Source organism: Dermacentor silvarum, unplaced genomic scaffold, assembly GCF_013339745.2.
Source record: "Dermacentor silvarum isolate Dsil-2018 unplaced genomic scaffold, BIME_Dsil_1.4 Seq484, whole genome shotgun sequence".
Taxonomy (NCBI): Eukaryota; Metazoa; Arthropoda; class Arachnida; order Ixodida; family Ixodidae; genus Dermacentor; species Dermacentor silvarum.
Genome location: NW_023606309.1, coordinates 54,924 through 80,001, shown reverse-complemented (window position 1 = coordinate 80,001; position 25,078 = coordinate 54,924). Strand labels below are relative to the sequence as shown.

Here is a 25,078-nt window from a genome sequence, read left to right as displayed (position 1 = left end):
CTGGCACAGGCGATGACGCGGTCGCGTCCTTGTTGCTGCTGGGCGAGAACAGCACCGATGTCATGTCCACTGGCGTCGGTGCGAAGTTCAGTGGGGGCTGACGGGTCAAAATTGGCCAAGATTGGTGGTGACATAAGTAATGTAGTGAGCGTGACAAACGCAGTGGCTTGTTTAGGACCCCAAGAAAATGAAGTTTCCTTCTTTAAGAGTTGCGTGAGTGGATGGGCAACGTCGGCGAACTTCTTCACAAAACGTCGAAAATAGGAGCACCAGCCTACAAAGCTCCGGACGTCTTTAGTGGAACGTGGTATAGGGAAGTCTTTCACAACAAGAATTTTTTCTGGGTCAGGTTGCACGCCTTCAGCACTCACAAGGTGACCAAGCACAGTGATTTCGCGGCGGCCAAAACGGCATTTGGCAGAGTTGAGCTGAAGGCCTGCTCGCCTGAAACCTTCAAGAACTGCCGACAGTCGGCTAAGGTGGCTGTCAAATGTCGGTGAGAACACAATGACATCGTCAAGGTAACAGAGGCGAGTTGACCATTCGTCTCCACGGAGGAGGGAGTCCATCATCCTTTCAAATGCGGCTGGGGCATTAAACAGTCCAAAGGGCATTACATTAAACTGGTAAAGTCCATCGGGCGTAACAAATGCGGTCTTATCACGATCTTGATCATCGACGGAGATCTGCCAGTAGCCTGACCTCAAGTCGATAGAAGTAGGCAGAGCCGTGTAGACAGTCGAGAGCGTCATCGATCTGCGGCTAAGGGTAGACGTCTTGGCGCGTTACCTTGTTTAAGTAGCGGTAGTCGACGCAGAATCGCCAGCTGCCATCTTTCTTCTTGACTAGGACGACCGGTGTTGCCCATGAACTGCATTAAGGTTCAATGACGTCCTTGGTGAGCACCTTGTCGACTTCACGATGTATCACTTCTCCATCGGCATGGGACACGCGATAAGGACGTCGTCGGATTGGGCTGATGGCCCCAGTATTGATTTTATGAGTGACCACAGATGTCGGTCCCAAAGTAAGGTCATTGAAGTCAAAGATGTTGCGGTAGGACTTCAATATGCGCCGCATATCGGCTGTCTGCGCAGGAAGGAGGTCAGACGCAATCAGCTTGTCAATATCACCATCGAAGAGATTGTGCGAGGAAGAGGAAGGGGCAGAGAATAAAGAAGCGTCGGAGACAAATGCAGAAATGGCACACTCATTGATAGAAGCAATGTGGCCTAAAGTCATGCTGCCTAGGATTAGCTGCGTGCACCAGCTAAAGTTCAATATGGGTAGAGACGTGCGATTACCCGTAACTCTAATAAGGGTGTAACGAAGAGCGACGTTTTTGGTGAATAAGACGTCAGCAATCGGGTCAAGATGTAATCGCCATCCAAAATGGGAGAACAAGACCGCAAGTTCACATACATAACGGCTTGAGGAGGTACACGAACGAATTCCACTGAGCACAAGCGCGGTTGGCGTGTAGTAGGAGCGTCATGGTAGCACGGTAGGTCTAGCTGAAGCAAGCCGGTTCCACAGTGAATAAGGGCAGAATGAGCAGAGAGAAAATCCATACCGAGGATGAGGTCATGGGAGCATTTCTCGAGCACGGCAAGTAGTGCGCTTGTGGATCGGTCAGCAACACTTGTTCGCGCGGAGCACCGGAAACGTTCCGCCATCGGCGACACGGATGAGCGGTACTGTGGGTGGTGTTAAGACCTTCTTAAGGCGGCGACGAAGCTCCGAATTCATCACTCATATCTGAGCCCCAGTATCCACTAGAGCGACAACATGTGCGTCGTCCAGTTTAACGTCTATCAGGTTCCGTCTGGTCTGCAGTGTGGTCAGATGATTTGGCAGGCGGGTCGTTGATGCAGCATCACCTCTGGGAGCTTCTAGTTTTCCCGAGGGAGTCGTTCAATCAGCGACGTAGGGTGGCGGAATTGGGGCGAGCGAGATTATTGGCGACGCGACAACGGCGAACGGGAATGGTGACCACGTGGGGAAGGCGAACGACGATACGGCATGGAGAGAGCGTCTTCAGCGGTGGTTTGGGGATGCTCGTGGTAAGGCTGAAATCGGCCACGATCCATGTCGGGGCGACGGTTGTTTCCATAAGGAGCCTGATATCAATACCGCCGGCTATTACAATGGCGGGCCACGTGTCCAATACGACGTCAGTTAAACCAAATGGGACGGTCATCAGCAGTCCTCCACTCGGCTGTGTTGCGAGTGCGGAACGGCGGCCTTTCACCTTGGGCGTGCGAAAGTGAGGGACTGGGAAGGAGCTGCGGCTCACAGAGTCCAGGCCAGCATTGAAGAGCTCCTGATGAACGACAGCTCGGACAAGTCGCACCATCTGGGAGCTATATGGTCACAGGTACGGCCGCACGTAGAAGCAGGAGACGCAGCGTAAAGTTCACGGCGGATGATCTTCTTCACGTGTTCCACGGAGGGCAACGCCGACGGCTCAGGTACGTCTTCCCAGGACCACGTTGCTGCCATGTTCGGAAGTCGAACGAAATTATGGGCAATGCGTCGACTTTTGACGGCCTCAAAGCGTTTGCACTCTTGGATGATGGCATCGATGGTGTCGCAGTCTTTGCAGATTAGCAGGTTGAAGGCATCATCTGCTATGCCCTTTAACACGTGGCCTACTTTCTCAGACTCCGTCATGCCGTCGTCGGCTTTGCGGCAAAGGGCAAGCACATCCTGTATATAAGTCAGGTATGACTCTGTCGCTGTCTGCGCACGAGATGCCAGCTCCTTCTTTGCTGTCGCCTTTCTACCTGCGGACTTGCCGAACGGGGAACGCATCTTTTCCTAGCATGCATCCCAGCTCCCAATTTCGTCTTCATTATTCCGAAACCACACATTCGCGGTTCCTTTGAGGTAAAATAATATGTTTGCCAACAAGATCGTCTCATCTGAGTGATTATTCTTACTGGCACGCTCGTACAGGGGTAGCCAGTCCTCGATGTCGACGTTGTCAGTCCCGCAGAATGTGCCTGGGTCTTTTAGCTGAGGCAGGACGACCGTTGGCGTTGCAGCCGCTTCGGTGGACGCAGACACCTCTTCCGCCATCGTGGATAAAACCAAGCGTCGGCCGCTGAGGAGCTCCGTTGTACCGTATGGGTACCCCGCACTTCCACCAAAATGCCACGAGGATGAGAGTAGCAAAAAGGGATAGGAAAATTATATTTACAAGATATATATGCCGTGTCCACTGCCGTGTCAGTGGACACGGCAGCACTACCGTGACAATGTCACCGAACGTGCCCTTGTTTGTGCAGGTTTATGCTGGCTACTTGTTCTTCGTCTTCGGTGAGGTGGCATCGTTCCCGGTTGACGGATACTGCCTGCAGCCTGACGGAATCGACGCGGCGCAATGGCTTCATGGGTACGACTCGTTCTGCGCATCTTCATTCGACGTGATTATGCCTTGTCTTCGACACGTGTACATCCATTGGAATACGGCGCACCATCGTTGGGCACGCTGACACCACGAGACCATCGCCGGACAGCAAGGCCTGTGCCTATAAAAGGCGCATCTGCACGCTCCTACTTCAGTGGACACGGCAGCACTGCCATGACAATGTCACCGAACATACCCTTGCTTGTGCAGATTGGTAAAAGAAAATATGGCTTTCATAGCGATTATCTTTGTTTAATAGTGCTGCCGTGTCCACGTAGGCGTGTGCATTGTATATATGACTGTTTTTCGATGGCATTCTTGTTACTCAGGCTTTCCGGAGATATTGAATCTAACCCCGGTCCTATTACTGAAAAAATGTTCGAAGAAATGATTAATACGCAGAAAGAAATTCTTGCTAAAATCTCAGTAATACAGGGAAACCAGACATCTTCTGAAGCTCGCATTGTTGAAATACAAGCCAGGCTTCTGGCTATGGAAAATAAACTACTCAGCGTTGATGAAAGTCATAAAAAGCTTACTGACTTGGAGAGCGTTGTTACTGGTCACGAAACAGCCATGAGCAGCATTTCCAGGCAGCTTGATGATTTTGAAAACCGATCTCGTCGCAACAATCTCATAGTTAGAGGTATAAAAGAGGAAGTGCGTGAAACACAGGAAACAATATTAAAGAAGATTAATGACGACATATTTGAAAATAAACTCGGACAGAAACTTAATTCCATCGAAAGAATTCATAGATTAGGGAAGAAAACACCGGGCAAGGACCGACCTGTAATTATGAAGTTAACTGATTTTAGAGATAAGATGAAAATTTTGCAGAATTGTCACAAGCTCAAAAATACAAAAATAAGCATAGCAGAAGATTATTCCAAAAGGGTTACTGAGATCCGCAAAAAGCTTTGGAAATCATCAGACGAAGAGAGGCGCAATGGCATGAAAGTTAAATTAATCTTCGACAAGGTTAAAATTGGCGATGTTCTGTTTGGGATGAAGTTACCGGCGGAAGAGTAAAGTGTCATACTCCCACAGAGGCCAGTCATATGCGACTCAAAAACTACCCCAATGCATGCTTTAGGATTATAAATGTAAACGCTAGGAGTTTAGTTAATAAAGTAGCCGACATTGAAAGTATAATCTTGGAGCATGAACCACATATCATGATAATAACTGAAACTTGGCTTCATCGAGACATATCGAATGCCGAAGTCACGCCCCCCAATTATAGATTAATAAGAAAAGACCGGACAGGAAGAGGTGGGGGAGTGGCAATTATGGTTAAAAGTGATTTATTGTTTTCTGTACTTGATGTTCCGAAGGACATAGAATCAGTTTGGATTAAAATTATGGTGAACAACCGCGCGGTGTATGTCGGTGGTGTCTACAGAGCTCCAAACGCCTCTGTAGACATGTTTATTAACCTAAGAAATTGTATGGACACGATACTAAACCATCATGACTCAATAATACTTTTAGGTGATTTTAATTTGCCAGGCATCGACTGGAACGCGCTCTCCTTTGGTTCAACCGATACGTCAAGCTGTGAGCAAATAATAGAACTTGCGTTTTGCTACAACTTAACTCAAGTCGTAGAAGGTTGTACCAGAGTATGTGCAACAACATCATCACTACTTGACCTTGTCTTTGTATCTTCTAAACTGTTGTCGTGTCTCTGTACATGTGACCTCTGTGACGGCTTGTCAGATCATAAGATGGTTGTAATAGATTTAGACATGACGCCAGATCACACGCATAGTAAACCTTCTAACATAGTTCTCAACTTTGCGGCCGCCGATGTCGTCTCTGTGCTGGACTACCTGGAGCGTTCATTCGACGATTTCATGTGTCTTTTTGGGACCAGTGCTACAGTTGACGAATTGTGGGATAGCTTTTCAAACATAGTTGACTACTGTACCAGGCACTTTATCCCAAAGCGTTCGATACGCATCAGAAAGCGGAATCCATGGATCTCGAGAGAAATTATACACGCCAAACGAAAATTAAAACGGAAGCGGAGGGCAAACAGGAGTATTTGTGATCCTGTTAAATGTAGTGCCATTAGGCACATGAGTAAGGACCTGAAGCGTCTTGTCAGGGAGGCTAGGGACAATTTTTACAATTTAAGGCTCAAAAAGTTTCTAAATGATGCACCTAGTAAGTTTTGGCGCTATGTCAATCCTTCTAAGTCTCAATGCACGGCAGGTGACAACAGTCAAGAACGAGCTGAAAGCCTTAATTTGTTTTTCTCATCAGTTTTCACTTCTGACGATGGTTTGTCGCCAATCTTCACAGAATTTCCTGGCTGCCCTCCAGTTCAAGACATAGAAATAACAGAGCAGGGGGTGTTAATCATACTTCTTCACTTGTGTGTTAAAAAAAGCCCAGGCCCTGACGGAATTCCAAATGAATTTCTCTTTCGATATGCAGAGTGGGTTGCCAAATACCTCACAAAAATTTTTCAAAAATCTATTGCCACAGGGTCTTTCCCAGCTGCATGGAAACGTGCAAAAATTATTTCGATTCATAAGGGTGGCTCCACAACCGCTGTCAATAATTTTCGGCCAATTTCTTTAACTTGTACTTGTTCCAAATTGCTGGAACATATTGTGTTTAAACCCTTAATGGCATACCTAGACTGTAACAATATCCTACATCCTTCTCAACATGAATTCCGTAATGGTTTATCCACAGTCACCCAGCTCATACAAACCGTTCACGATCTCGCTCAAGCTATAAAGAGCCGTGAACAAACTGATATAATATTCCTGGATTTCGCAAAAGCCTTTGATAAGGTATCCCACCCAAAGTTGGTGCAAAAAATTTACGCTATTTTCAGGAACCCCAAAATAACAAGCTGGTTTTCCTCTTACCTCAGCTTTCGCAAACAGTTCGTCGACCTAGGAGGTTTTAAATCGACTCTTTCCCCGGTGGTCTCAGGTGTACCTCAACGGAGCGTCTTGGGCCCTCTCTTGTTCCTGGTTTTCATAAATGATCTACCAAAATCTATCACAGTTCCAGTAAGATTGTTCGCAGATGATTGTGTCAAATACAACACAATTCAATCCCCGAGTGACCAAGAGAAGCTAAGCATTAACTTACAAGAAATAGAAAAATGGTGCTCCACATGGCAAATGGTGCTAAATCCGGACAAGTCAGTAATCATGTCCGTCACTAGAATGAAAAATGTAATGAGATACCCTTACATCATTGCAGGTAACGAAGTTAATCCAGTGCACGAGCACAAGTACCTCGGTTTAACCTTCACTTCCGACCTACGCTGGAATACGCACATAGATAATGTGTGCTCCAAGGCTTATCGGGTAATTTGGGGTCTGAGCCGTAACATCCGCAATGAAACTCCCGATGTAAAATTACTTTCCTATATAACACTGGTAAGACCAGTTATTGAATACGGAAAAATTGTGTGGGATCCCTACACCTTATCTGGTATAGCAAAAATAGAAAAGGTGCAGAGACTGGCTTCCCGTTTTTTATATAATAAATATCGCCGCATATATTCACCGACCGCGTTATGTAAACAAGCAAACCTTGAAACTCTTGAAGGGAGAACAAAGGTTGAAAGGATGAAGTTTCTTTTCATGTTCATTCACGGTCAGTTTAAGATTAATACAACGCAGTACTTCACAGTTCACCCCGACCAACCATCTAGACATTGCCACAGCATGTACATTCCTGTGCCACTCTCTCATAATAATTGTTTTAAATACAGCTTTTTTCCTCGAGTGATTAAAGAATGGAACCAGCTGCCTAGCTCCATCGTGAGAAGTGACTCTCTTGATGTCTTTATTGACCGCCTCGTACCATTCGTACACCAAAGAACACCTAGACAATAGCACAAATCCCTGCCTCAACTTGTGTATTCTGTAATTCAGCTGTTCTTTTTTTTTTCGTCCGGTACATTTGTTTGTATATTATGTCGGATGTAGTTGTTGAGCTTATGCCGATGTATACTTATGTGCTTTTCTTCCACTCCTGTAATAGCCTGCAAAGGCTGTCAGTATTAATAAATGAATGAATGAATGAATAAATATACAGAGAGAGACGGCTGCAGGCAAGATGGCGGAACAACAACACGAGCGCTGCCCAAACCGTCGTCTTCACCGTCTTTCTGGCGCATTCTTCCATGCTCGGCATAACGCGTAACACTAGTTTATGCCGTCGGCGTGAGCAACTGTGGTGAGGCATCAGTACCTTTGAGACTCTCACGTCCACTTCGACAGCCGACCGACAGATGGCAGGACGTGTTTGGCGTTGTCCCCAGTTTTTCTTACTTTTAGTCTGTGGAGAGGCAGAGCTGTGTGTGTGTGTGTCTGATCTCGTGATTTACGCTCGCACTCGCTAGTATTTTATTGTTTTACTATGGTTTGCGAGCATACTTAAAGACATTCCTGCCTTCGTGCCCAGCCTCGGGTGTTTCGCCGCAGCCTCGCCCTCACACTGTTCAAGAAGGCTGCAAGTGAACAAAAACTGTACCGACATCTTTTCGCCTCCTCTGTTCAAACGCGCCGCTGATCATTTCTGCCTTGCGTTTTCGTGAGAAGACCGATGGCACAGCGTCAGGCTTTAGGCATTACCTTTCGAGCGGCATGCCGAGGCTTTTCAGCACAGCCGGGCTCGTCACATAATCATCGTCAGCCAAGTGGTCCGCAGGCAGGTATGCAAAGTTTACTCACATTCTCGTCTCTGGGAAATGTGTGCGACGCCGTGTCGCGACCGACGATGCTGTTATAACACCAATGTCTGGGCATTTCCTTCCGCCGTGACGAACGCGTTAATACCGAGCGACGACCGCGGGAACGCGCATGTAAAGGCCGTTTCACATGGTGCGATTTTGCACTGCGATTATCGCACCGGAAGTGCGATTTCCGTCGCATGCGACGAAAATCACAGTCGCAGGGCCGATTCTGCGATTTTCGGCTGCGACCAACCGGTTAGTCGCAGCGTCGCAACGTCGCAGCAATCGCTGCGATTTTTCCGTCGAAATTGCGCCGAGAGGTATTTCGCGGTCTGTTTTGGAAAATGGCAGCGGTCGCTCAACGCAACGTTTATAGATACTTTCTTGTCTATAAATATTGGATCAACGAGCCTCGAACAGTGCAACTAATTGAGTGGAGCCTTGGATTGCGCCATCGGTACGTAACATCAGCACCGACACGCGAACAGTGCAGATAAAAACTCGTAGGTCAGATTCGGTTCTGTGATTTTTACGAGTTTGTTGACACGCTACGTTGCTAATCTGGCGACGCTGTTTTTTAGGTTGGCTTCGGGTGCTGATAGTACGTACTTTTGCGTGATTTTCCGTTATTCACACGCGCTGCGAGTTGGTAAATACTACGAGGTGTCCCTCACGGGAAGGCATGGCCTTCGGATGTCGTCCCAATTTTCTGGTTCTGGAGACAACTCGCGATATACGAAAACGCCACAGTTTTATCGCCGTATGCTTTTACGGACGGAACAATTTAAAGAATATGCAACTACGGACAAATGCTGTGGTCGCGCGTATAGCGTGACCAAATGCTTGGTCACGCTATACGCGCGACCATTTAGTTGCAGTCGGTTGGTTAGGGCTTTCATGCACATTTTCCCCAATGAATTATCTCATTTCAAGGTTCTGTTACTTCCGCTGCGAGACGCAAAGCGAACGTTCAAACTGGATATCGTAATGAATGTTCTACAATAGCATATTTCACGCTTTGACTGGGAATAAGCAGTATTGCCAATTTATTTTCGAAGCAATATTTAAACAGTTTTTTTTTTCATTTTTCTGATGCATCATTTTTCTCCTGAATAAAAAAACCAATAAACCGTCAGTGTGTTGCAGACTTTGTATCCTTACTGCATCTGTATTAACCCTCACATTAAAAGGTAATTGCACATTTCGCTTACTTCAGTGCATCGAATTACTTTGTTTATGCTGGTTGTAACATATCGCAGTACTCTAAGAAACTACTTAGCCATAAACATCCTTGCCTTTTCTTGCTTCTCTGTCTCTTCTTCCTGTAAAACACATGCAATAATGCGAAAAGCAGGCGAACACCTTGTTTTTATAAGCAGTAGATAACTCATTAAACAAAAGCAGATCAAAATTGTGCAGTGAAGTCAGGAGGTTGCATTCCTTCGTATGAATGATAGTTTCTTTTCAAGTGTGGGTGGGTCTTGCATGTCCACAGCTCATAAAGTGTGCAGACTCATCACGAGGCGTAGGTATAGCCCATCAAGATGGAGGCAATGTTGCTAATGAGTCTGCACTTACATGTATTACTGCATAAACTCGTATAACCATATCCCATCATTACTCAATCGAGCTTGCTCAGTCATATTCACCAAAATTCTACTTATCCGAGCTTGCTCTGACTCATATTCACCAAAATTGTACTTGGCCGAGCTTGATCTGACTAATATTCACAAAGATTCTACTCTGGCAAGCTTGCACCGAGTCATATTCACCAAATATCTACTTAGCCAAGCTTGCTCCGACTTATAATCATCAAAATTCTTCTCAGGTGAGCTTGCACTGAGTCATATTCACCAAAAATCTACTTACCGAGCTTGCTTTGACTCATATTCACTAAAATTATACTTGGATCAGCTTTCCCCGACTACCACATGACAATATTCACTAAAAGTTTACTCAACTGAGCTTGCTCTTACTCGTATTCACCAAAATTCTACTCAGTCAGGCTGAAACGAACTCAGACTCACGGTTAGTTCGAAGTCTTAGTGAGCCGACGTTTGAGTGAGTTCACCGTGCTATGTATACATTACATTATGTGACCTGTGCGGTGAATAAGCAAACATTGTCTATGAGTACGTGTTGCATCGGGTGAAATAAGGACAACTGTAAACACTGCAGTTAGTTTTCTAGAGTTCAACTGACCGTTGTGTGAAAGCTTAATTCGCATCATGTCGATTCAAGCAAGTGCATTGGATCTGCATCATATTTTTGCCAATCCTGCTGTCTGTCCTAACCATTACTGGGTGGCCACATTTTGTACATTTCAACACAAACTTTAATAAATGACTGTAGTGCAATATATTAAAAAAAGATGCTTGCATCACTGCACGTATAACAATCAGAACATGACACAAACGCATGCACATAAGATGCACACAAATGATAAATACATAAACAGATGGAATCAGCTAGCCACCACCTATTGAAAAAAAAAGCACAGGACTACGTATAACCATTCCCCTTGCCAGGTACATGGGCTATAGGAGAAACACACGTGCAACCTAGCAGTTACCTCGAGGTAGCAGCTATGGACGCTTTTGCATTTGCAGCTGGCCACTCAACCACTCAAGTGTGTTCAGTGTGCACTTGTACTTAGGCACACTTTTTATTGTCTATATCTCAAATTTAATGTGGCTCTTCAAAATTTTGAGAATGTTTGGATTCTGAGGCTTGCAAAAGTAAACATTTTTATTCCATTTTCGTTCAAGGTGAAGGCTCATACAAAAGATTAGAGATATTGTCAGTGCCCCTCACTTTCTCTCAGAACATAAGTGGTCTGTTATTGAGATTCTAGCAGCTTTTCAACAGCAAGAAAGGGAATCAGCTTCCCCTGTTTTCAGCATTGGGTTAATGCAGGCAATTCAGGGAGGCATAAAGTTTTGCTAATACAATAGGTTCGGGAATACCAGATTAGACTGTACCTTGACACTTGCACTTTCTTATTTTGGTCAAATAACCCAGTTTGAAATGGCTCCAGTTAGCATGCTCTAACATTGGTCTAATATAGGTTAAGTACATGACTAGCTTAACAGACTGGGATGCTGGCTTTCATTTCCAGGAAAGGAATCATAGCACCTGCTCCAGTTGCATGTGTTTTTTGTTATCAGGGGTATTCAGCCTCACTTTAAGGATAACGTGCTGAAGCAGATAGAAGTACACGCATGCCATTAGCGGATAGTTTCGATAGCTTCTTACCTTACACTTGCCACCATGAATACAAAGTTTTAGCGTTCGATTTTGTTATTAAACAAACAAACGTACTCCTAACAAGGTATTTTAATGTTAGCCGTGTGGCTACGCGGCTGCGCTACGTACTGAAGCATATTAACTTAAGCTTCTTGATACAGATTCACAGCACACTAACAGCACAAGAAACAGGACGAGAAAATAGACGACGCCCATGTCTGCCAGAATGATATGATACTACGTACACAAGTGAATGCAGCTCCTAAAAAAATGTGGTGTCGGCTTTTACGCCTTTCGAAATATTCAGAGAGCACTTGTATGAATAATTACAGCACAGGCGCCGAGACGGACGAGCCAGGCTGGCGCTAAGATAAACGTTCACAACACAAATTCCATTGCACGTTCAGTAATTACACAGATCATTTGCGGCTTTGTTCAGGGGCAGACGTGAGCTTTTGGGTTGGTGCTTGCTGCTAAGTTTGGTGCAAGAATATTGCTAGGAGCAGGAACCACTAATGCGCAATCACGAGCAATACACACATCCGTTTTTCAGAAGCTGCCGTTAATCACGGGTAGCGCGAGGGTCTCTGCGTTGACATGACGACTCCGCCGAATCCCGAATACTGCATATGCGATGACAACAGCTATAGGGGCTTGTTGATAGGTCCTCTTGTAATTTGTTTAACCGCAGGTAGAACGACACAGGCATAAAACACACACGAGACAGCACACAACGCTGAACGACCACCTGCGAACAGCTGTTCACGTCCGCCATTTCTCCTCGTATTGAACTTCACAAACCGCTGTTGCGCAATCCAAAACAAACTAAACTTTGAAGCGTTTTTAAATTACAAAACGCACGTATTATTTGGTCCTAATAAAAAGAGGTGAATAACGCGCACGTTTTTTTTTTTCATTACATTAAACGAATTTATGCGGCGTGTGCGACAAAATCTGGCAGCAAACAACCCTGGGCGTCGCATAATCGCATTGTTGACATCGCACCATGTGAAATGGCCGTTGCGAATTTCGTATCTGCGAAAATCGCAGCTGCGAAAATCGCAGTGCAAAATCGCACCATGTGAAACAGCCTTAAGACGCACCGCCTGCGTGAAGTGCCAACGGGGACAATGTTTCAGACGGACCACGTGCGAAGACCGCCGAAAGGGGTAAACAAAGGCTGCAAGGGACCGACACCCCCGGAAACACTGCGACGGCTGTGGCCGACCTTGGCCGCGCGCGCGCACACGGGTGGGTGTTATGACGTCAAATTTAAGCTTCTGCTGGCGGGCGCTTGGATGCAAGCTGCAACAGAAAATCGCAAAAAAATAATACTTCTCATTCTTTTTTTTTCATGGCAGGTTGTTGTATTCGTCATTTTCAACAATTCAACTTTTCCTCCGACGTAAAAAACCACCCGAAACTTTTGTGTCCGTATCCCTATAAAAACGTGGAATTATTCCGGAATTAATCGAACTCCGGAGTTTCCCCTCTGCAACTCTGGTCCCTACAACGCCTACTTGTAGTCAAAATTGCGACACTATGTTACGAAAAAGGACGTTTATTGGAAAATATATGCAGTAGCGGTAAGGCTGGTGAACGCGACTCCTATCTGCACTGTTCATCTAGCTGACTATTACTGACCGCACACAAATGACACGGAAAATTATGGTGCGTGGAGGGCCGTCGCTGCCCGTATGTTCACTGCGCTAGCGATATTGCGTCTGCGCTCTGTATATTTAAATATTTTGGTTTGGGTGATATACAGTCAAGAATACTAGCCTATATAATATCCTTAAACGTCATACATAATGGAGAGAGAGAGAGAGAGTAAACTTTAATGGGGAAAGGCAAAAAACAAGAAAAATGTGGGTGGAGCCCCTAGTCCAGGGCCCCACTGGCTTGAGCGGCTCGCTGGGCTTGGTCCAGGAGAGCCAGCTGACTGTCCTGTTCCTCGTCCGCAAGCCATGCCTCCCACTGCCTTAGAAAGTGTTGTTTAGTAAATTTGTGTGTGTTCGCTTGTGGAGGTCTTCTCGCGCATATGAGTGTGATGTGTGGCAATGTAGGCTTTTCGCCACACCACGGACATTTGTCTGCGTACGCTTCGCCATGTATTTGTCTTAGCTTGTGTAGATTAGGATAAGTGTTCGTTTGGAGTCGGCGCCAGTCCATCGCTTGCCGTCTGGTCAATTTTGGATGGGGCCTGCCGAACTCCCGTCTTTCCTCTCTTTGTTGTTCCAAGATATCTCTCGCAGTCGTTGGAAAGTCCCTACGTGGCTGGTCCGCCGCTCGGATATTTAGTACTCGAGCTAATCGGTCCACCCTCGTATTTCCCTCCATGCCTTCGTGTGCCGGGCACCACGTGAGGCTGTGAAAATTACATAGCTTATTGCCTATGATCCTAATCACCGCCCGGGGTACCGCCCCTGACAGGAAGAGGCGACACGCCGCCTGTGAGTCGGTGATGACAGCCGCGGATGTCCCTCTGCATTCGGCGTCCTTCAAAGCTAAAGCTACCGCGGTCGCCTCAGCGGTTGCCGTACATGCGGTTTTTACTGATGCCCCTACTACCCGTTCCTGACACGTGGCGACTGCGATGTGTATGCCACATCCAGAGTAACTTGCGTCCGTGTAGTAGACGTCCGGCTTGCCTTCGAAACTCCTTCGCAATGCTCGCACCCGAGCCTCTCGTCTTCCCCCGTGGTACTTCGGGCTCATATTTTTTGGGATTGGTGCTACGCATATACGTGCCCGAATTTCCCTATCGAGAAGTGATGTATCGTCTGTGCTATAAAACGGTCGAGGTGCATACCCCAGTCTGTTTAGAACAGTTCTCCCTTGTTTGGTTTTGCCTAACCTCTCTTTCTGAGACAAGAAAACGGCCGCTGCGTGTTCTTCGAAGGTGTTGTACACCTCTAGCTTCTCCATTCGTTCCGTGCTGGTGCTCTGAGGGAGCCCAAGGGCAGCCTTATATGCTCGTCGTATTATAATGTCCAACTGTTTAATCTCTTGTGCGGTGGTGTTTAAGTACGGGATGCTATACGTGACTCGACTGATGACAAAAGCGTGCACTAGTCTAATTGTCTCGTCCTCCGAAAAGCCTTCTCTACTGCGCGTGACCCTGCGGATCATTTTCGCCACATTCATCACCGTGCCCTTTAGCAACCGTATCGCATGCTCCGCGTTGGCTTTCGGTTGAATCCATATCCCCAGAATATTTAGGGTTTGCACTTCGCGGACTTCCTGTCCGTTCAGAGTGAGTTCTATACTCGGCTGGTTTGCCCGCCTGGAATATCTTGCACGCACCCGAACGAACTCTCACTTTTCGGGGGCGCATGCCATTCCCGCCTCCCGTGCGAAAAGCTCTACCTGGTCGATTGCCCACTGCAAGAGGTCCTGTTTTTCACCGTAGGATCCTCGAGTCACCCATATGGTGATATCATCCGCGTATATGGCACTTCCTAATCTCGCTTCCCTTTCCAACTCTGTTGCTAACCTCCTTATGGTCACATTAAAGAGGAGCGGAGAAAGTGGGGAGCCCTGGGGGGTACCCCTGTTCGGCAGCGTGAAAGGTTCCGACCTTGTGGATCCTATTCCTATGGTCGCCCTGCGATCACACAGGAAGCTCCTTGCGTATTGATATATTCGCTCTCCACAGCCCACTGACTCCAGGCCCTGCAGAATGGCCTCGTGAGATATTCAAATTGCGACACTATGTTACGAAAAGGACGTTTATTGGAAAATATATGCAGTAGCGGTAAGGCTGGCTGAACGCGACTCCTATCTGCACTGTTCATCTAGCTGACTATTACTGACCGCACACAAATGACACGGAAAATTATGGTGCGTGGAGGGCCGTCGCTGCCCGTATGTTCACTGCGCTAGCGATATTGCGTCTGCGCTCTCTATATTTAAATATTTTGGTTTGGGTGATATACAGTCAAGAATACTAGCCTATACAATATCCTTAAACGTCATACATAATGGATGGAAGTGCAATAACGTTCTTTAATACTTTAAAGACGACCCTCATGTACAGAAATATCTCGAGTAGCAACTCTAACACTTGAGCTTTGATTTCGTATATAGCTTTGAGCGTGGTGCCACAGAAAGATGTTTCCAGGTAAATTATAATATTGGCCTTTGTCATCGCGGCTGAGTATCCTACCATGTATAAGAACGATCGCAGAATGCGAAGTGCTAGAAGAAAAAACATTGCGGCAGATGTAACGCGCTGCTGGAAACAGAGTGAGCGAAACATTTTCTAATGGTTTCAATAATATTATCCACAAATAGACATACAATGTGTGCAGGTCCCTTTTATTTGTAACTTCTGCGATTGCTTACATATTGTGCTTGAGTGCTAACACACATTCAAAGTGTTTCCTAGTATGCGACGGGGCTGCAGCTTTTTTTCTGCGCAGCCTGTATGGGAAAATGCCCGCTGCGTCTATTGCGCGAGATAACCACGCCAAACCACGAGAAACAGGCAATGACGCTAAGGATGCATGCGGCACCTAAGCGGATGTAATCTGGTAGTCTCTGATATATGAATTATGCACTGCCTGCTAAATCAGCTCCTGTTGCAAACCAAATTAAACCATTGCGAGGACGCGCATCGCAAGTCGTCCTTCAAACCGTCACCTGTGATTGCGCAGTTTCCTGATCCGGTCCAGTTTTCATCGCGGCGTCTCAAGATTCGGTTACTTGACAGTTATATTGTCTTCGACGTCAGCTGACTCTCTCTCGAGCATGGAGCGCAAAACCTCTTCTTCACCTCGCACAGCACGAGCGTATGAACGCGCCAGCTGTGGACGAAGACGACGACGCTCGAACGCAATCATATGCTTCGCATAAATGCATGTTCTGCAAGCGTAGCTGTATAGCCTAGTGGTTACGACGCTCGCCTTGGGACCAAGGGTACGCGGGCTCGAATCCCGCATCGGCAAGAAATTTCATTTCTTGATAGTTTGTTGGTACGAACCACAAATTACGGCTGGCTTAGACAGCTTCGCTGTTAAAAAGAAACAGTACAGACAAGGCAGGGAAAGCACAAGACGAGCTCCCGCATGGTGAATATTTAGTCTGAGATCTTCGCAGTAACGACCTCTTGAATGTCCTTCTCGATCTGCGGGATTGCCTTCTCAAAAAAAACTAGATAATCACTGCAATTAGTACGGGCTCTAACGATAATTGGAACGAGGGCGCGCCTTCGAAACTTCACAGCTGTGATAGTGCTGAATAGAGGTAATTGGAAGAAATCACCCACTATAATGAACGCCGTTGACATAATGCCTGCAATTTCATGTCCAAACGAGCCGGCATGATCAACTTTATAACTTACTTGAGGCGCGTCGTTGAAATATTCGGCATTTAAATACATCAACAAATCAAAACGCAAAGTTCCCTAGCCACGGTCAACGTTAAGCAGAATCTTATGATAGCTACAACGTATGCTACTGTTGTCTTGGAAGGGCGGCTGAGTTGATTGCCTTCTTGCTTCCTTTTTTTTTTCTTGTCTACAGATTGAAAATACATCAAGAATGCCGTCTTTCAGTGAACTTATTGAGTGAAAAGGAAGAAACGTCTTTTTTTATTTTCCTGCCATTCCATGTATTGTGTTTCTTCTACAAACCAAAAGGTCAGAAACGATTGCGAGCAGAATCTATATGATTTGTTTTAATTGTGGGTGTAAGAACGTGCGCGATATAGAGTGTCCTCGTCTATGTCCTCGTCTGTGGCTGGAAGTCCCCATTGACACTTCCATGGCTGCTTACGCGACTTCCCCTCGCAATTATTACGATGCATGCTCTCCGATACGAGAGCCGCAATGGACGCGCCAACGCCAACAACATAGGCGAACATGTAATCGTAGAAGGGCACGTTGAACGAGATCAGCTTCTGGTCCCGGCTAGGCGTAAAGGCACGTGACTCGACTGCCTGAAGAAGGCCGGACTCTTCCAGGGCCAACAGGAGGCGCCGATGTTGATGCCTGTGCACATCGAGCATCAACGAAAAGCTCAGCGTCGTGGTCATACGCCGGCATATTCAATCATGAGTACAGAAGCTCACACTCAGTCAGTAACACTCATTTCCCAGTTGCGAGTATGAGTCAGTGTCGAAAAGCGCTTGAACTGGAGCGAGTACTGGTGTGGTGGGAATGGACGTGAGTATGAATAAGAGTGACTGTCGGCGTGTATGAATGCGCGTGAGTATGAACGCCAGGTAGTGTCACCGAGTGTGAGCGGAAGCGAGTGAGTCCAGCTGACCGCGAGCTGACATACGTGAGTATGAATGCGATTGAATTCCACTGAGGGTGTCCAGGTATAGTCATGGTAGCCATGAAGCCACATTATTTCCCATCTTGCACTTGGTATTTCATTTAATACGCGAGTAATAACGTAACACCTGTCACACTTAGGGAAAAGCAGATTATAAATAAAGGCATCGGTGGGGAAACACGATTCAAAAGCACATAATAAGACATAGAACAGGCCAGCTATTCACATGTGCGTTGTTGAAGACACAAAGAGGAACAGTAACCTCAGCAACACGCAAGACAGCCCAGATACCACCAAATAACGCTTACCACCGATTAGCTCTATTGATTGCTAAAAATTGAGTTTCGTGTTGCGCAGTTTCGTGTTGCGCAGTGACTTTCGTGCTGCATAGTGGACTATGCGGGAGGCCGCAGTGGGTGGCTCTCGAATAATTTCCATTTGACAGTCACCCAAATCAAAATACACCAGCACTTTTGCATTCCGCCCCCAATGTGAAAGCGGGTGCCCTCTGCCGGGAAGCGAACTTATTTGATGCCTACTACTGAGGTGCCGAACGCGATAACCCGTGCGCCACTGCGGCCACTACTGTTCATTCTTCTACTACCGTTACTTGAGTATCTTGTCTATTTGCCCGCTTTTCTGCGAGTGTCTCCATTTGTCGTGAGGTGCTGTTGATCTTCTCACTCAACAATAGAACATTTGCAGTGAAGTACAGGCCGTAGATATTGTCGGCCACGTTCGCAGCAGAAAGAAAATGAAATGTAGCATTTGCGGCGCTTAAGAAGTCTAGGCGCCCGAAATTGTATATTTAATAACGTCTTAACAAGGCTTACTGCTGGGCTCATGGTATATGGCAAACTCAAAGGAGTGCAAAAAATGACACGGACCACACTGAAGGCTTGTGTTCTTCAGTCTCATCCGTGTCCTTTTTAGTTAACGTCAACGGATTGAAGTCAACGACGATAATGTCGTTGACATTAATTCTCTCACTTGCGAAGTTCCGGCAAATTATACTAAAGGCCACAATTTAAAAAAGATTGCTTATTTTCAGATACTCAAATGTACGATTTTTCATTGCACTTATATATGGCTGAGCACCCAGGTGCTTTTCGAAGTCCATAGGACGAAGGTCCTACGTCAAACAATAAGTTTCCAAGCCGGTGAGCGGTCACAACTCATTCGTTCAGTGCCAACAGCGCTCAAGTGTCGTCATGATGAGTACTGCACCTTTAAGCTCTTCACCGACGTTTTGCATATTTAAGCCTTTTGACGTAATATTGTCGCAACAATCTTACCTCAAAGGAAATCTTCCATGCGTCGGGGATGTTCTCAGCACTGTCAAGAAAACGTCTTCTCCCAGCACAAGTCTATTTGTCTGTGCGAATTGCAGCGTATGTGCCCTAAACAATGTTAATCCAGCGTTGGTCCCAAACCTAAGTTTCTCGTGACAGCCGTTTTGACTCCCGAAAGACGTGCACCGCCTCCCGCAAGCCTTAAGAGCTCTGCGCACCGATTCGAGGTACGTCACATTGCCGGCGGATAGCAGTAGATCACGGGACGTCACCTTAGACGCGCACGGTAAGATGGCGCGAGAATCTAACTTTGCTGCAAGGTCGTGTATGTGCCGAATTTCTGGCAAGTGAGACGGAACACTACGAGATGCCGTGATTTCCATCTGAATAAAGTTCAGCAGGACTAACACGCCGATGGTCCATGCAACCATGCTTAATTTGCTGGACGTTAAATTGGCCCTCATGCCCGGTGGTGGAACTCGGCCAAGAAAAGTGCTTAGCAAGAAGTCACTTGCCACCGAAACACTGCAGGCTTCGCTCGGAAACAAGCGGCCCTGCAGGCGGAGCGAAAACAGGAACATAGCAACGCAGGGTATCAAGATCACGGAGAGTTTCAGAAAAGAAAACCAATTACGAGTAAAGGACGGGTATATAGGATCGCCGCGACGAACGAGGAAACTGCGGTAGCTTGGCGAATACATCGAGTAGCCGTAGAAGAAACACGTAGTCTGCGAGGGGCAGCTCACAGGACGAGTACCCAAGAGAACATCTGCGCGTCGGTCAAGGATCATTGAACTGCCCCCTTTGCGATTGTTACACTGCAGGATCAGCGTATTGTTCAGTGCCGCGTAAGCCTCCACAGTCGAGTTGACAGCGTTCCCGCGGTACATGCTGCACGATTTTTCCGGCCCATCGAACAAGGCGTAGTTTATCACTTCGTGCTTAGGGTATGTCCCTAATGCTGGTCTGTGCTCGTTCGGAAGCTCGTATGGAGCAGTCATAACTTTTCGCTGTCGGCAGAGCTTGTAGTCATCGTAAGGCGCATTGATTTCGCGTTCGTTCACCGTTACCACATGACACGGTTCCTTTAGCAGTTTGTCGAGGATGTCCGAGTGCTGTTTGACCGAAAAAATCCAGTTCAAGTTCGAGTGATACTTATGGAACTCGTCAACGAGCTTGAACAGAGTGGTGGGCAAGGAAGTATGACGTGGTACAGCTATTAAACCTGGTCACGGGAAATCTACCTCCTGTGTAACGTATCGGAAGAAGCTGCGGTGGCGATGTGAATGGCTTGGACACGTCCAGAGAGTCACTGCAACAGGAAAGTGTCGAACCAACTTCCCCAGCACTGCAGCTTCAGGGGTCATACAAAGCACGGCAACACGAGAAACCGGTACGGCCATAGCTTTCATTGTGTCAAGCATTAATGGACTCATAGGCGCGTACAGTGCTACAGTGAACGAAAAAATTGAGAAAGCGATTGCTGCAAAAGCGACCATCTTCATGAGCCTCTTAGGACAAATGAATGCCTTGGGACCGCCTCCTGCAAGGGCTTCCCCTAAATGAAGACCTATCTTAGTTGTTTCGATTTCCGCTTCGGCGTATGAACATTCTCTTAAACTCCATGTGTCACTGAATGAACAACGCCGTGAAGTTATATCCGCTACGAAAACAAGCGGTTTCGCAAACGGTGAGGTCAACCTTCGAATTAATAGAATAATCAATACCAAACACTTATACTGAGCCCTCTGTGAACTCAGCGGATGCATCCTCGCTTAAAGCAATCAATGTCGTTTCCTCAATTCCACATTACCCCTTCTGAATATAATTTCTCCACTGCGTATTATTACGATGTTTAACGCTTTCTTTCGCTGAGAAGTTTTGTGGCGTCAGCGTGCTTCAGGCTTTGAATGGAGCACTTTGCACGTTCGACCATGCGGACATCTCCGTTTGCTGAAGCATTAGCAAAATACCTCCAGCTCGAGCTGATCAAATAATGAAGAAGCATTTGGCTGTGTCCCGTGCCTCCTTTTCTATCCCCGTATTTATCAAATCTGGCGGTATTTTTAAGTGACCATGCAATCAATTCTAAGTGCATGCGCCTCAGAACTTGTGTGCACGCCTATGATATTTTGATTGCCGAGCACTCACAGCGCATGCCTGCTGTCGTCTCCGTATGAGACTCGTTTACCTCAACCGTTATAACATATTGAAGGCTCAGGAAAGGTATTACCGTTGAGTTCCTTTTGTTTAGTAGTTTGCAGCCATCAAGGGAAATTTAAATGGCGCACGCAAACTCAGTCACCATTAACAATATTTACTGCTCTAGACTTGTATTGTTTAATCCCAACAAGGGGGCTGCTATCCGGTCATTGTTCACAAAGTCAATATTTTGTAAAGCTAATTCTAAATAACCACTGCTTGAGCCATCAGGTACCAATCTGATCAGATCGCAAGACTTTCGTCGTTAAAGAAGTAACGTTTCACAGACCAAGAAATTTCAGCCACCCTTCATCACACAATCCTTCATCACAATCCTAGTAATATTGTTGGATCGGCAAATTAATACGGGTTCATCTTATTCGGTCAGTTAGCGGACAATGAATAACTATGCACGCTTGGCGCTAGGTCAGCTAAAATATTGTGATGGTGGGGTTGGTACTTTGTAGGCGCAGGTGAGTTAGGCCTGATGATCCAGGCCGGCAATCGCCACACCTGCGCGTCTTTTGGAGTGTCTTTCTGGGAACAAGTTCGCTCAATAAAAAGTGAAGTTCTTCACTCCCAATTCTCGCAAGCTTTCATTCTTCACTGTCACTACAACGTGAAAATACGAACGTCTATGTTTGTTTAAAATGCAAGCCATGGTTGCTCGGTGGCGTAGACATTCTGCCGTGGACACGAGGTATGAGTCACATTCCCGGCGTTAGTTGGTGGCTGCAATGCCGTGGCGACGTAACCTTAAAAAATGCTGGCTCTGCCGTAATCGACTGTAGATATATAAGCACGAAATGGATACCGGCAAAGCAGACTGGTGCCGCGACGCAGGCCGGAAAGCTTACTGAGCCGAAATGAACCTGTTTTGAACCGAACTTCGTTGCATGTCTCGTCTCGGTCAAACAACCATCCGCGGTGCGCCGGCGCTGCCGGCCTGGTCATGCAGCGTGGCGCCATCTCTCGAAGGAGGAGGCACTAAACCCGCGCCGCCGAACTCACGGATCACTGGCGCTCTAACGAGCACAGGCAGCGCCAAAAGATGACAACCAAGTGTATCGTGCACTGCATCTGCAGTTTGAACATGGCAAATTGGAAAGGACAAATAAAACTTCAGCTTAATTGAAGTCGCAGCTTGAGTGATATATACCCGACGCTACAACAAGGACACTTATGCGCGTTTGGGAGGACCACCTTACCGTGCTGCGGTCGAACACGAGGAATTTTCGAATATATGCGAGAATTCTGGAAGAAGTCAATGCCGGGCTGCCGCATTGAGAAACGCCGTACAACATGAAACAACTGCGACTGAAAATGGACAACCTCAGCAAGCGCTATCGGTAAGTACAGAATGTGCCGGTTAACATGTGCCACCATGAAATCGTGGCGTTTATGTTAGCGGAATAAGATGCTAATTGTTGCGTGGAGTAGGCTTCGCCGTGGAGTAGGCTTTGCTCGAGCGACAAAGTGTTGCTTCACCAGCATGCGTGTGCTTGAACTGAAATGCAGCCGCAATCTTTTGAGTGTTGGTGTTGCGTTGCCGCTTTTATTTACCGCTGTATGTTTACAAGCACTTATTTACTGACGCCAGCGTTATCGTGCTGGTGAGTGCGCTGGGCTTCAGGACTCGTGCCGCATTTGCAGTTCAATACAACCCAAGGCGTCCGTCTTACCTTTCAGTCAGGCTACAGATAGAAATGTTTGAACAATGAACGAGATTTCAAAAAACATCCATGGTATGGAGGCCAGAAGGGCCCTGGCCGTCTACTTTGTATCCAATTGCAATACTCGGCTGAGTCGCTGTACTGCTACTCGCTGCATTGCAGTAACTTGATTGATACTTTGCTGAACATTTCATTCTGAAGCACAAGCTTTTGTGAGAATAGTACATGGTACACGAGTTGAGCTTCGTTAACATTAAACAGAAATTGCTGAGAAATTATTTGCATAAATGTGGGGAGTACATTAAGCTCAAACAATCATAATGCTATTATAGTCGATACTTACTGTTTGTATAAGCCACGAGAACTAAAGTGGCAACGGCGTGGGGTTCCGTGGTTTGTGGTGTTTTTTTTTTTTCTTGTGTGCATGTTAGTATCAGCTAGGTATTTGAAAACAATTTAAAGACATTTGCAAATCTCAATAAATATGGAAATGCCCAAGCATGAAGGATTTCTTGCCGGAAAGCCTAAAACGCATAAAGTGGTAGAGTATCTACCTCGCCACACGGTTCTAAAATGTGTGCGCTAAAATGTTTTTTTTTTCTAGGAAGGAGAGACTGATTTGCACTACAACCGGGTCAGCCGCTTGAAATGGCCCTACTACTGGCTACTCCACAGTTTGCTGGGCTCCTTGCCGGTGAACGATGAATTTCTGGTAGAGAAAAAAACATTCAGGAAATTTACGATAACTGCGTAGTTTGGGGGGCTAGTTGATTACTGTTTAGGAAAGTGCGAAGGTAGAGATTAAAAATTAAATTATGGCGTTTTACGTGCCAGAACCAGTGCTGATTATGAGGCACGCCTTAGTGGAGGACTACGGAAATTTGGACCACCTGGGGTTCTTTAACGTGCACCTAAATCTAAGTACACGGGTGTTTTCGCATTTCGCCCCCATCGAAATGCGGCCGCCGTGGCCGGGATTCGATCCCGCGACCTCGTGCTCAGCAGCCCAACACCATAGCCACTGAGCAACCACGGCGGGTGCGAAGGTAGAGAAAAACAAAAGGAAACACCCCTATTACATAATTATCTTGATCATTGTTCATCTCTGAAACTGAAATTAGCCATTCTTTAATGTATACGGTCTCTACTGATTTCTTGCATAATTTTGTGTACCTCTGGAAAAGGCAGATAACGTTAAACAGAGTATTTGGTTTACATGTCAAATACTTTTTTATTATCAAGATAAAAGTGCCAGCCAGTGTTCGTTGCTTGAGCACTGCGAAAATGCCACACTTCTATCACTAGGTAGAAACGTGGCAGCACACATGTGTTGAGTTGCAAAAACAGTGCAGACAGTAATTCTGATAGAGGTTGAATATGCTATGAAAGAATATAATCAACTATGAAATGGGATTGGACCACGTTAAAATAAAAGAACAATTGATGTCCAACATCCCAAAGCAGCACTGAAGACATAAGACGCTGTAGTGAATGCATTATGAAAAATTTCAACCCGACGTTCCTTAATTTGTACCTCTATGTGCAAGTGCACGAGTGTCCTTGTATTTCATGTCAATAAAATGCAGCTGTTACAGCTGAACATGACCAACTATTGCCATTGTGGCATGCACGTCACAGAAAGCCGTGCGAAAAATTGTACAATAAATCTTCAGAAAAGGTCGAACATGCAGCAAGCATTTATTGTTTATTCCAAGTAGCAATACGTCAGGGGACCTAATGTATCAGCGCTTGTTTAAGTTCATGGTATGCTTGGCTGATTTACAGATTTCCCCCTCCAATTTTCTAGGTTTCTGGCATTGATTGCTCTCAACAATAGGTGCACTAGAGACACAGTCTTGAAAGTTATGCGACAACCCAATTTCAATGTGTGACATATTGAAAGTCACAACACTGCAATTGTGTAAGACGGACTTAAAAGTGTGATGCATACTGTATAATGTTTATTCTTTTTTTTTCCTTGCACAGGTGCCAGAGGTTAGAGAGATGCCTGAAGGCGGAGAGGTGATCGGATCTTGGGAAGGCAGTGCAGCTATGGAAGCCAATGGCGATGTGGCAGCCTCTGAGCCAGCAGAGACTCTTACTGCAAGCAGAGATGCCATCCATGATGAAGCATCCTCGGCTCTCTGTAGCATGGATGGCCCCAGTAGGGGACTCAAACACTAGGAAAAGCAAGCTTGCAACAGGTCGCAGGCGGTCAGCCACTGTTGTACAGTCGACCCTGGCCAGCCACAAGGACG

General features: G+C 46.3%; 1 protein-coding gene across 1 annotated transcript; it reads left to right on the top strand.

Annotated features, from left to right (window-relative positions):
• The first annotated feature begins 3,385 nt into the window (after positions 1-3,385).
• Positions 3,386-25,004, top strand: LOC119435160 (uncharacterized). Its single transcript, XM_037702090.1, is given in 3 exon segments — positions 3,386-4,412; positions 4,415-4,497; positions 24,807-25,004. Coding segments are annotated over 3 exon segments (1,308 nt in total).
• Positions 25,005-25,078: the final 74 nt, after the last annotated feature.